Source organism: Protopterus annectens, chromosome 3.part0, assembly GCF_019279795.1.
Source record: "Protopterus annectens isolate FY-2018-M chromosome 3.part0, PAN1.0, whole genome shotgun sequence".
Classification (NCBI taxonomy): Eukaryota; Metazoa; Chordata; order Ceratodontiformes; family Protopteridae; genus Protopterus; species Protopterus annectens.
The window spans coordinates 1,544,028,614-1,544,042,530 of NC_056731.1; the positions used below are offsets into that span (position 1 = coordinate 1,544,028,614).

At 38.0% G+C, this 13,917-nt stretch overlaps 1 protein-coding gene across 1 annotated transcript in view; it reads left to right on the forward strand.

The window, feature by feature from the left end:
* LOC122796835 (cytochrome P450 2F2-like) overlaps positions 1-13,917 on the forward strand; it is a 749,069-nt gene that overhangs the window by 530,035 nt on the left and 205,117 nt on the right. Inside the window, exon 8 of the mRNA XM_044065579.1 lies at positions 13,492-13,679. Within this exon, the coding sequence (XP_043921514.1) occupies positions 13,492-13,679 (188 nt within the window). The remainder of the gene's footprint in view (positions 1-13,491; positions 13,680-13,917) is intronic.

The window sequence follows — 13,917 nt, forward strand, 5'->3', positions numbered from 1 at the left end:
ACCTGATGCAGCACCAGGCGGGTGCACATTGATTTCCCAGTGAACATGTCTCCAAACTCCTATAACACTGCTCAGATTTCTCAAACCTGGGTAGGAGATAGCTGCTGGGACATTGCTACTCCTTCCACTGAAGTGTCAGTCCGAGCCTCACTGAGGAGATCCGTCACCAGATCTCCCTCAGACTCCTCCTGCAGTCCACTGGAAATGCTCAGCACAAGGGTTTCCCTATCATGGTAAGGTTTTGTCATGTTAATATGGCACAGTTTCTGCCCCTGCCTTCTGTCTAGCAATTCTACCATGTAGTTAACATCACTGACCTTCCTTACCACCTTGTAGAGTCCTCACAAGCTGCCTGCAGCTTGTTGTGTCTGACAGGAATGAGAACCATTACCTGCTACCCTATACCATACTCTCTAGCTCGAGCATTCCTGTCATACCCAACCTTTTTCTGCTGTTGGGCTTCTGCAGGTTCTCTTGGACCAAGCCCATGAGTTCCCTGAGCCTTGTCCTGAGGTTTAGGACATATGCCACAACAGACTCCTTGTAAGATTCACACTCACCTTCCCACTCATCTCGAATTAAATCTAGAGGTCCACTCACCCTATGCCCATACAACAACTCAAAGTGTGAAAACTTGTGGATTCCTAGGGAACATCTCTGTAAGCAAACAACAGATGGGGCACATATCTGTCTCACTCCTTCTTAAACTGGTCTGCAAATGCCCGTAGCATGGACTTGAGTGTAGAATTTAACCTCTCAACAAGACCATTAGTCTGGGAATGGTAGGGTGTTGTCTTTAGGTGCTTCACTACACAATACTTCCACAGACAAGCCGGCAGGTCTGACATGAAATTGGCACCTCTGTCAGTTAGTATTTCTTTTGGGAATTGTACCCTGCTGAAAATCTCTAATAAAGCATTTGCCAATTTTTCTGCCTCAATGGCGGACAAAGCCACTGCCTCAAGGTATCTTGTAGCATAATCTGCTACCATTAGGATATACCTTTTCCCTGTTGAACTTGGGGTACTCAGAGGCCCCACAATATCCATAGCTACCGTCTGAAATTGCTCCTCAATCACAGGCAAAGGCATCAAAGGAGCTTTCACCTTGTCCCCTGCCTTGCCTATCCTTTGGCACTGCTCACAGGTCCTGCAGTACCCTGTTATATCTCTGGAAATCAAAAATAAGAGGAAAAATGCTGCAGTAGGCCATGTTTAAATGCAAAAGCAAGAACAATGAATAAAAAACAAACACTACAAATGTTCACAGTTTTAATAAAACAGCAAAACTTTCAGGTTTCCCTTTCCTCAGTGCTATGGATATATGCTGAAAAACATATTACATAAAAACGATAATCCACTGCTGGCATTTGTGAACCTGTCACAAGAAGATAATATGGGAGCTGCCATAAAGGAGTCAGAGGAATTGAATAAGTTACTGACTACGTTAGAAAAGAAAGCACGATCCTTAAGTGGCTAAAATGGCAGTGATTAAGCTTCCTAATGTATTTAGAGCTAGGGATAGTTCCCAGAGGACTAAGAATTCTCAAAATGCCTAGTTATGCGAATGTATGTCCTGAACATCTTGCAAAGTGGCAACAGTTAAATCTAAAATTGAGTGCTGACTATATGATATTAATGAACGTCTTCTTCCTAAACACTGAGTCAGTATTAATAGAAGAAATTGTTTACATAGAAAGCTCTATTACTGCTAACTCGGCATTTAATGTATTACTACCCACATACCAGCAAATGATTAATAGACTGGCAGCCTTTGATAAAAACTTAAAAGCTGCCAAGAAACGTAAAATAATTAGAGGCTTGAATGACTTTAAGTCTGTCCATATTTTTCATGGCCCAAGAATCAGATAAGTAATTATAAAATTGATACTAACAACAAGAAATGAAGAACTTTGGCTCAATTAGATGCTTTTGGCAATGAGGGAGTGTCTCAGATGAAAGCAAATAATGGTGAATGGGTGATATTGAAGAAATGGGCAAATCATTGATGTCGGATTCAATGACTCCCACTGGCAGTGAATCAACCAATCAGATCCATCAGGAAGCCATTCAGAAGTTACAGAGCACAGACCGTTCTGCTGCGAATGGCGTATATGTAGCTAGTACGAGTGATGGGGAAAGCAGTTTGGTGAGTGTAAATACAAAACAGAAAGAGGATTTTTCCAAACTCTTCAAACCAGTAACTATAAAGTTACCAGAGAAAATCAAAATGAAATCGAGATGTTTATCCAGAGGGAGACCAGAGCAGCATTCACAATCACTGAAAGGGAAAAGCGACAGCCCACAAATCCAAAGCAAAATGGCACTTCCAAAATAGGTACTGTAAACTTGAATGTTGTTAATCTTTCAAGTTATGTGTTAACAGAAATGGATATGGAAGTATTTAAGAAGGGACTTCAGTTCACACCTAGCGGAGGTAATGATGTATCACATGCATTAACTGACTTGATGCTATTTACTAGAAATTTAAATCTGAACATACTTTTTAAAGATTGTGTTATGGACGGAAGTAAAATGTGTAAAAGGGCTAGTACATTTATTCCAAATAGTTGTCCTATTATAATAGCATTCTATGAGTTATGTAAAGCTGAGATTAGAAATCTGTATGAAACAAAGAAACCACATAGGTATTATAATGTGACAATTAATGAAAGTTTGACCTTAAAAAAAAAACTGGAAAATAGCAAAGACCTAATTATCAAACAGGCAAATAAGGGAGGAGCCATTGTTTTATTTGATAAAAATCATTATATACAACTTATGCAAGAATTTTTGATGGATGAAGGGACATTTATGGAAATTGATTATAATCATCTGAAAAAGTGCATCTTTAATGTGAGCATGCGACTATATGATATGCAGCTACAAAATAATATTTCCTCAAAATTGTTTAACTTTTTCACAGTACCCTGTCCTATTATACCATGTATTTATAGTATTCCCAAAATACATGAATCTATCCTAACTTGAGACCAATAGTCTCAGGGAAGTGTTGGATAACAGATCCACTTTCAGTATATGTGCAACAGACATTAAGTAAATATTTATCACTGTAAAAGTTATATAAAAGATTCAGCTGATTTTCTATATAAGTTATATCAATGGCATTGTAAATGCAATGATACTGGCTTTCTGTTTGTGTTTAGACATATTGAATTTTTGAATATGGAAACAGATAGGATACATAGGCAAATTGAAAATATTTGTGTGATGACTGACATTTTAAACAATAACAAATTTCTGTTTAATGGAAAACCTTATTTGCAGGTATCAGGTGTTGCCATGGTTATGCCCATGGCTAACACTTATGCTAATCTTGTGTTAAGTCAATGGGAGAAAAAGTATATATATATATATATATATATATATATATATATATATATATATGATGGATATGTTAATTGTAATCTTTTATTTTATAAAAGTTTGTAGATGATTGTTTTCTGATTTGGAATGTGGATGCAAATAGCCTTAAACAGTTTGTTGAATACTTGGAAAATAGCACTAACTTCTTAAGATTCAAGATGGAATGTTCCCCAAAAGTGATTAACTATTTGGATATAAAATTAGAAATAGATGGGAAAAATATAAAAACTTGTGTGTATAAGAAACCAGTCTATATAAATAGATACAGAGAGAAGAATAGTATGCATGCCTCACATTTCTTTAGATGCATAGTGAAAAGCCAGTTTACTAGAGTGAGTAGGTTAAATACTGATGACTTAATAAATATAGAACAGATGGAAGAAATAGCCATATAATTCATTGACAGAGCCTATGCAAGTGATATGGCTTACAAAATTATGAATGAAGTCTTAGAGGGCAGGTCGGATAATACAGCTCCATTTTTTAGCTCTAAGGGAGAGATTCTATTATGTAAGAATGTAAACTTGAGACAAGATAAACTAAGATATGTTATCACATGTAATAATAGGGGTCTATTACCAAATCAAAAAATCCTTTACGCGAATACCTAAACATTGACACCTATAACGCGAACTGCGACAATCCCAAATGCACTAAACAGTGAAAAATAAAATAACGAACTGTCATAGTCGACCAACCTCACCACCCGCTACATACTACCTACCCAAACAAAATAAATAAACCACATACATACACTAACTAAACCCTATGTCTAACCTAAAGTAAAGCATCAAAACCCTACTTCTAACCCTACACTAAACCCCACATACACAACTAACTATACACTATCCTTAACCCCTCCCTAACCCTAAGATCCGTAACTACTGCAGAGGTCCCCTACAGACATACACCCAAAAAAATAAATAATGCACATACATACATACATTTAACAAAATCCTACTTCCAACAGTACATTACACTATACTAAACCCCACATACACAACTATCTATGCACTATCCTTAACCCCTCCCTAACCCTAAGGTCCGTAACTACTGCACACTTCCCCTACAGACATACACCCAAAAAAAAAATAATACACATACATACAGTTAAATAAATCCCTACTTCTAACACTACACTAAATCTTACATACATTACCTATCTATTCACTTACCTTAACCCACATCCTAACCCTAAAGTCCTATCTATCGCACACTTACCTTACGGAGCTATACCGCAGATGGGCCAAACATTACACTTCGATATTTCAATTTTCACTATTTTGGATATTTGGCGTTTCTGTCTTTCGCACAATACATGTTGCTCTTTTCGTGTTCGCGATTATGGTCTTTCGATCTGGTAATAGGAACCCAATAATAGAACTTTAGATGTTGAAATAATTATCATGAAGAATTGGAACGTTCTCTTAACTATGCCTGAGCTGAAAGAGATTATTAATGAGAAACCTGCATTTACACGTAGAAATGAAAGAAATATTAAGAGAAGATTATGCTATAAAGATTTATATGAAAATAAAGATAAAATTAGTTCCAAACAAGGCACACATCCCTCTTTGATTTGTAGCTGTTGTAAGGATATTGTGAATGACATTTACTTTGTTCATCCCATAACTAGAATAAAATATACTTTCAACAGCTATGCCTGTAATACTACACAAATACTATATCTATCAACCTGCAAACAATATCCATCCTTTTATATAGCAAAATGCAATAAAAAATAAAAAGACCGTATAATTGAGCATAGATCAGAAATTAAGAGGAATGCAGAAACTAATGCTCTGGCTAAATATATATTGGAGAAAGTTATAAGTCATTCTTTTAAATTTAGGGTCATTAGAGTTATACAGAAAAATAATAGAGGTGGTGATATAAACAACAAACTAGAAAATATAGAATTTTCATGGATTTTAAGATTAAATGCAGATGGGTTTCCTGGCTTGAACAATGCAATAAGTTTAAAGCCAGTGCTGCAGAAAAAAATATATGATGTCGCACTGATTTTTATGTGTTTGAATTTTTTTTATATTTTATGTTAGTGTGTTGCTTTATTAGTCTTTTATTGTTTTTTCTGTTCTAACTGGTCGGCTGTGTCACATGATTATATGTTTTAAGTATTTAAATGTGTTAACTGGAACTGATGTTATATGCACTGAGGAAGGGGAAACCCAAAAGCTTTGCTGTTTTATTAAAACTGTGAACATTTCCAGTGTTGGTTTTTATTCAACATCTCTGAAAATTCCAGGCCAATAAAAGTTTTACATAATACATCTCTCTGTACATTTTATGCCCATATGACCTGCAAAAGAAATATCATGGGCTATGGCTAGAAGTGCCAGACAGTAGGCTCTAGGCACTACCAAATGCTGTATTCTCTCACCTTCTAGCCCTCCCTCAGGGATCCACTGTCTATACAGTAACCCTTTGTCCCAGTATACAGCTACCCCTTCCCTTGAGAATCAGGTACCTCACTAGCTACCTGCCTCAGGCCTTGTAATGTAGGGTCTGAGAGCTGAGCCTGTATCAACTCTCTCTTTGTAACCCTTCCCGGATCCCCTTCCACAGGAAGTCTGGCGTTCTCTGACAGTGGTGCCTCACTATCAGCCTTGGTACTACTACTCAGCTATACCTTTGCAGTCACTTCCAAGGGAACATCAGAACCCATAAGCAGCTGTGGCTCACCTTCAGTCTCACAGCTGCAGGGTAGCATCCTTCCTGAAGTAACCACCTCACCAGTCCTGGCTGCAAATATGCAGTCTGTCTGGGTCTCCACCAGGCTACCAGACTCACAAGCTTGTCTCCAAACCTGACTGCGTGTAACTGCATTAACACCTAGTACTGCATTATCAAAATCCTTCCCTATCAGGACATCTACAGGATTGTAGTTTGATACCCCTGTTGTCTCAAGACAACCTTCTGTTGGCTCCCTCACCTTTTGTTCTCCACCTTGTCTCTGTGGACATCTATATGCCACATGACCCCACTGGTTGCATTCAAAACATTTAACCCTAGGTCCTGGACACGTACCTGGACTAGTGGCTTCCCCTGCTCTTGGCAGATTCTGCTGGGGCAGTCTGAGCTACTTACCATAGGTTCCCTTAGACCCATGAGCAGCACTGGGTGCCCATTTCATATGTAGGGATGTCCTGCTTGCTAGGTATAGATCTCCCTTCTTCCCTAACTCATCTACAGTAGAGCATTGTCTATCAGCTAACCATTTCCTCATGTCCTCAGGCAAAGTGATAAGGGCTGGTTTCCACACCAAAAGTTCTGCCAGCCCTTCAAAAGTGGTGACCGGACATCCACTCACCCATCTATGAAAATAAGTGCTTAGTTCAGCAACATATTCACACAAACTTTCATCTGCCTTGCATCTATGCTTACAAAACTTTTTTCCTATAATCTTCAGGTGTTAGCTCAAAAAATTCTAGCAAACAATTCTTTACAGCATTGTAATCTAAGAAATTATTGTCAGACAGTTTGGACAAAATAGTTACAACTTTCCATGGAGTAAGGGGGGTCAGGAACCGTACCCAGAGCTTTGATCAACATCATACTTTTTACATACTTCTCAAACATGAATGAAGCTATCAAAATTATTCCCTTCTGTAAACTGTGGAAGAAATGTACTGACCTTTTGTGCATCTGGGGTCGGGTTACTCCCTTCCCCATTACCTTCATGACTCTGGTGAAGAGTCAGCATCTCCTTTTCCTTCCTTCCAAGCATAGCAGTTTCTCATTTTCCTCAGTCTCTAGATGCCTCAGTGGTTCTATATTACAAGATCGAAGCTTTACTTAATCGAGTAAGTAAAGCTCAAACTTGTAATATCGAAACCGTAAATTGTCGAATGACCGATTTAACCCCGGGAAACACTTCCCTTGGCTGTTATGTGGAGTATGCCCTTTTCTCCAATTTGGAGCGATCACGAAGTTGGTATATTTCAGTACATTTCGGATGTAATTTTTTTTTTTTTTGATTCAGCCAAGGGACGTGCTTCCCTTGGTTGAATCGGCCATTCAACAATTTTTGCTGTTGATATTACAAGATTGCGCTTTAGTTATTTTGTTAACTAAAGCTTCGATGTTGTATTATAGATGCACCTCAGTCTCTCCTGCTGCTTCGATTTCCAAATGTTTGGCCTCCAACTCAAGTCTCTTTAGCTCCAGATGGATTTTTAAGTCCTCTGTAGAAAGGTTGAGCTGTTCATTCTCTAAGTGTTGTACATCTCCACGGCCAGTCTGATCATCTTCCTGGTTGCTGTCCTCAGATGTAGCTCTGACCAAAGCTGCAATCATGTCTGCCTTAGTCAGGTTTACATGCACCAGTTCTTTAGCCTGGCACATTTCAAGCCAACTGGCTCCTTGTCAGCTTGCCATACTCATCTGCTGGCATGCTTTCCTGCTCTCCCTGACTAACTAAGCTAACAAAAGAAATAAACCAATTGTGATCTGAACTCTGAATGTTCACTGTGTGGCTGATTTAGAGTACAAAAACACCTTTAGTGATCACTGTACACAAGCTACAGGAATTCACTATCCACACCACTACAAGCTAATTAATATGTGATGTGGCTAACTCAACATTATCAAACAATTAATACTTGATGTGACTAACCCACCACTGCCAAACAATGAATATGTTATGCCTGTGCCCTGGCTCAGTTATCAAGGATCCTCAATCCTCACCACTAGCACCAGTGAGGGGCGTCCACATTGAGAGGATAACAAGTACTCACACAGTAAAGTACAATTTCCTTTAAGAGCACACAGAGATAACAGTCAGTCTGAGGATGGTGTCTCCCTTTCTTTCCAGATCCCCAATAAGACTCCCCACTAGCACAGCTATAGGGTACAGATCTCAACTGAGGAGTCAAGCCAAAACCTCAAGTACCCTCTCTTTCCAACCAGTGCTACATGTCCCTGCCCAAGTAGCTGACACACACTTTGAGATTTTATTTATATACAAACACACAGACACTTCTGGGGAAGGCTGGCGCAGGTTTACTAGCTATGCCCTCTTCTTCCCAGGCTATAGGGTAGTATTCACTGCCACCAACTACTCTTATCAGCTACTAATAAGGTCCTTCCCAAAGGGTGACCAATTCTACTGTGAAATGTTACTGTTATCTAAATAGTAAGTGGTGTGACAAACAGCAAGGCTATTGGAGTGGCTTCTACAGTATCACCAAATACATGCAAGTACTCTAAGAGCTTTAATATCTCTACACAAAACAGCCACAGTTAAAAGGTTTAAAATATTTAAAAATAAATAATAAGAGCACAAGACAATACTTATTAACTCAACACAATGACATTAGACAGTTGAGAAATCACAGGAAATACTTTAAAACATCATGGTACTGTAGGATACTCTCACATAAATATAGAAAACAGCTAGAATAATCTGGCTATATTCCTGTCTATCTCTAATAGAAATCACTGTTCTAAACAAACTACTTACAGAGCAAAGAAAGTGCTGGTGAGTTGTTGTCAGCTTCAGAACAAAATACAAAATGCCAAATCTATCTCTCTGAGATAGTCTTAAATTGATAATACACATTACCGCTGAGTCATTTCAGATTACATCATTCTTGTCACTTCTGCTTACATTTCCTAGGCTCACAGAACTAAAAATTTTAACATTTCTTTGTGATCTGCACCTGCCAGGAAGCCACACCAATAAAAGACACTTTACATATGAAACCTAGTAATTATTTCTGTCTTAGGATAATAGAATGAATTTCCTAGCCCAGACATCCAGTCTCCTAGCTTGAGATCACACACAGTCATAAATTCTTTACTTATCAGCTTTCTTCCAGCAGGGTGCACTGTAGTTACATTTTTGAAGCTTAGTACGTAACACAGTTTTCTTACATTTGTGAAACCAGCCTGTGGGTCATATTAATATTTACAATGACATAGAATTATTTACAAAATTCTATCTGGCTGGGCTGGCAGCCCCTCGATTTTTTACATTGAGGGCTGCTTAAATGGGCATTCCTTAGCAGTGCTCAAACCAGCTAACCAGAGCTGTGCATTGCTAAGCACTGCTAAAACAGGTCCTGTTTAACCAGAGCTTAGCTACTGGCAAACCAGATTTTTTTTTTAAAAAATTATTGAAAGTAATTGTTCATTAATGATACTTTATTATTATGTGTATGCATGTTACTTTTATATCTCCTAAACTTATGCATTGAACTACGTTATCTTGGAGTGTGATGTTAATGTATTTGACACTTGTGTGTAACTGGGGCTTTTATCCTCGGGTCTCCACTGAAAATGGGCCTCTGGTCCAGCTGGACTAACCCAGTTAACAAATGTCAATGTATACATAGGTTCATAGGCCGGTACTAGGCTATTGGCCCTAGGGCCTATATAAGCCTAGCCAAATGGCACCCTGGCTTTTGCCACCCAAAAAAATTATTTTCCTGTGCCCCTGTCAAGCAGAGCCACAGAAGTGATCCCCAGGGTGAATTTCCTATCTCCCAGCCAATCATCCATAATAAAAAATATATATATATTTTGCAACTTTTTCCTATCCCATGCAAAAGCTGAATGGTTTGTATTTCAACCGTGCACCTACTGCACACAAGGCCATGACTCTAACCATTCAGCTATCAAAGATATGGTGATTATACCTATACATTTCTAGATAGTTCTCAGTTACATTTAAGCACTGCTGAACACCACTCCCCGCCATGCAAACCCTCTTAGCTATGCTTAAACTTGACTTGTTTGAAATAATTAAATGCATCTGGTTTCTATTTTTAGATGGCTGGCACATATCTATTGTTAAGTACCGTGCCTTGTAAACACACACAAAAAAAAAAATAATAATTAAACGTGTTTCACTTTATTATTTAAGTCCATTCCGGCACTTTCACAGTGCAGGGGATGTGTTACACATCTGTGGACACAGTAACACACCACCTACACTGATTCTGTAACTGTGTTACACATCTCTCTCTCAGAAGCAAGTCTTCATTAATATGCAAGGCCCGCTGCCGAGGGGGAGCTGCAGACACAGCCACAGTACACTTCGTGTAGGACTTACACTATTCCTACATGGAGTTTATTAAATCTGGGGGATAGTATGACATTCTAAAATAGTTAGAGAACATGGAGAGGTTTCAAACAAAGACAGAGGAAGTACTTTGAAAAAATACAGATAGCAAATCCTTTTACACTATGATATTCATGGGGAGGCATTAGTTAGATACACAGTGGAGATGGTAATAAGGTTATCAAGGGATGGAGATGGATATGAGCTTCGGTAACTAAATCATAGAGCAGGTAAAATTATTAAGGGGAAAAGATGGATGGCAGCTTGGGTGGATAAACCATGAAGAATGTACAGTTTTTAAGAGTGAAGGTGGATGAGAGTTTGGGCAGATACACCACTGAGAGAGAAATGTTATTAAGAGGTAAAGGTGAATGGAAGTTGGGCAAGTACACTATGGAGAGGGTAAAGTTATTAAGAGATGAAGATGGATAGTTTGAATGAAAACTGGAATAACAAAGAGGCTGTATGATGACACTTTATTCTTTGCAGAACATAGGTGGAAACTAGGTGTACTCTTGATTTTTTTAGTGTCTTGAATTCTAAAGATGATGTGTTTCTTTAGTTGCAGGTGACCTCTAGAGGTATTATATCTCATTAATGAGTGGTTACTCTTGAGATGTTATTTTGCGTTAGTGAGCTGTGACTCTTGAGGTGTTGCCTGTTTAGTGACTTGTTACTTTTGGAAATGCTATGTTTCTTTAATTACTGGTAACATCTTGAGTTGGTTTATCTCTTTAGTGACTGGTGACTTCTGGAGGTTTTGTAGCTCTTTACTGACTATCCACCTGTAGATGTGCAATGTTTTTCTAATGACTAGTGACTTCTGAAGATTTAGTACCTCTTTAATCAAAATAAACTTAGAATATTGTGCTATTTAAGTATAGCAAATTTGTATACTTCATTACAAGGAACCTGTGAACCTGCTGTTTTTTTTTCCTTCACAGATTAATGGGACAACATGAGAGCTGTATGAATGCTGCTGAGGGAAAGGACTATAACATAGCCTTAGTTTATGTTGTGAAGAATCTGGAGGTTCTCAGCAGCTCTGTGAAGTCTGTCAGAGGAAACAGTAATAATGGGGTGCTAACTGCTCCTGTTACTGGAAGCTGCTACAAGATTCTGTGAAAGATGCACAGGGAAGGAACAATATGAAGGCATTTTTAGCAATTGATTTCCTTCAACTCATAGTTCAACTTTTTCAAGTGATATTAGGTATGGCTCCCATGTGAAGATTTCACTGTGTAAATGTAAAATCCATGTTTATAATGAATGTGTCGGTTGCTCATAAAGTCACATTTTCCCATTGCTGATCTGATCCCATGTTAGCTTAAATATTTATCCACCAATACTAATAAATAATACTTGTGTGGAATATTTGGTCATGTCATCACTGACCATTTCATCAACGCTCATTTAGTTGGGACTAACTTTCATGTGGAACTTGAATAATGTTCATTTTAAAATGTTTTGTAAAATATAATGACCTTGCAATGAGTTATAATCTGGACGGGGATGCAGCATGTTTCTGTCCATGCATGGGGGTGTGGTAGACTGCAACTCCCACAAGAAGCTATTTTTAATCAAGTTCCATCTGGTTAAGTAGTTCTGACTGAATGTGATTCAACAAATTTACAAAGATCAAGTAAACTATATCCACTGTTTAATGACTGGCCAAGTAGAACACAAAACATAATGTATTTTAAAAAGTACTACACTTAGGATGTAGCATCAAACAGATGACATCCCTAAAAACTGAAAAAACATGGTGCTGTTCACTCATTAACTTATTCATTAGCTTATTTAATTTTAAATCTCAATTGTTCTCAATAATCTTCAACAGAATTCCTGTTAAAAGCAATTTACTACATCTTTAAAGGTATTTTTGTAGGCTTTAATACAGACCCATATATCATGCACTGGATTCATAACTGGCCGTCAAATTATTCACCAGTGGTAGCAATATGTGGGTCATTATCAAGTTAAAGGAATATAAAACACTGGTGTTGGGTTCTTCAGTATTTAATCTAGTTTTCTTTTCTATCCTTCCCAGGCCACTCCATAAATGGCTTGCTAAATATGCAACTGATGATGAATTTGGAATAGTTGTCACATCTAAAAATGATAAAATTAAATTAATTAAATGCATATTAAGCACAGTCAAAATGATTAGGTTTAAAGTTTAGTGCCTGTAAATATACATACATTGTTTTGGGGAAAAGATTGGTCGACTGTAACATCACTCTAACACACCACTGAAAAAAGTGAAAGTGACCAAGGACTTGGGCATATTGATAGATGGTAAACGAACTTTAAGGAAGATACTAACCATTTTCATTCTTGTGCCATAAAGCATGTAGCACAGCTATTTATGGCAATGACAACAAGAGGCATGACCTCTCTCAGACATCTTTGTACATCCCACATTCAGCCAAAATAATTCTATTTGGTTTTATAATCTTAGTCAGGTGTCTTCCTCTGATTCTATACAGTGCAGATTTACTAAATTAATATCATTTCAAAAATCTGACACTGACTGAAAGACTGCAGAGACTGAATCTATGAACTATCACATAAGGATTATTGCATGGCAAGATGTGCCTTGCCTTCACGAAGCATACATCCATGCTGTAGTAAGTAATGATACAATAAGCATATACAATCCCCAGAGAGAGAAAAAGAGTTGGGAGGTCAGTCTACCAGACTGCACCTGGAATTCAACACAACAAGAAAGGGACAGTTTTATAACTCAGGCACTGCCCAGATAATGGAACAAATAACCACATTTAATTAAGAATGCTAAAAACTTTGACAATTTCAAGGTCAGGTTGGAGTTAGTAATGGGGTCAGTAACCTACTATACTGAGTCAGTGGACTGCGATGACATTCAGGTCTAAACTTTGGTTTGAGAACTTATGAACTTATGATAGGAAGCATAAATGTCAAAAGGAAGTCAGTTTTTGAAAACTGTTCATTTTGTGGTATACCTATGGTACATAATGCATTTTTATATTTTCATCTTAGAAAATTGCTATAAGGAAATTAAATTGGTGATTGATGAAAAGAAAGAAGTCACTTACGAGGACAGGCACAAGATGCCATATATCCAGGCAGTTACTCATGAAATCCAGCGCTTTGGAACGGTATTTCCTCTTGGTGTTCCTCATGATGTTACAAAGGAAACAACATTTCTTGGGTATACCATCCCAAAGGTGAGATTCCATTTGTTATCACTTCTTTGCTTGCATGTTTTGTGATTTTTCAAAAGTTTGTTAAGATACTAAATTTGGGCGGCCATGGTGGTGCAGCGGTTAGCGTTGCTGCCTCACAGCAAGAGGTTCTCTGGTTCGATCCTCGGCTGGGGTGCCTTCTGTATGGAATCTGCATGTCCTCCCTGTGGTCGTGTGGGTTTCCTCCGGGTGCTCCGGTTTCCTCCCACATCCAAAAGAC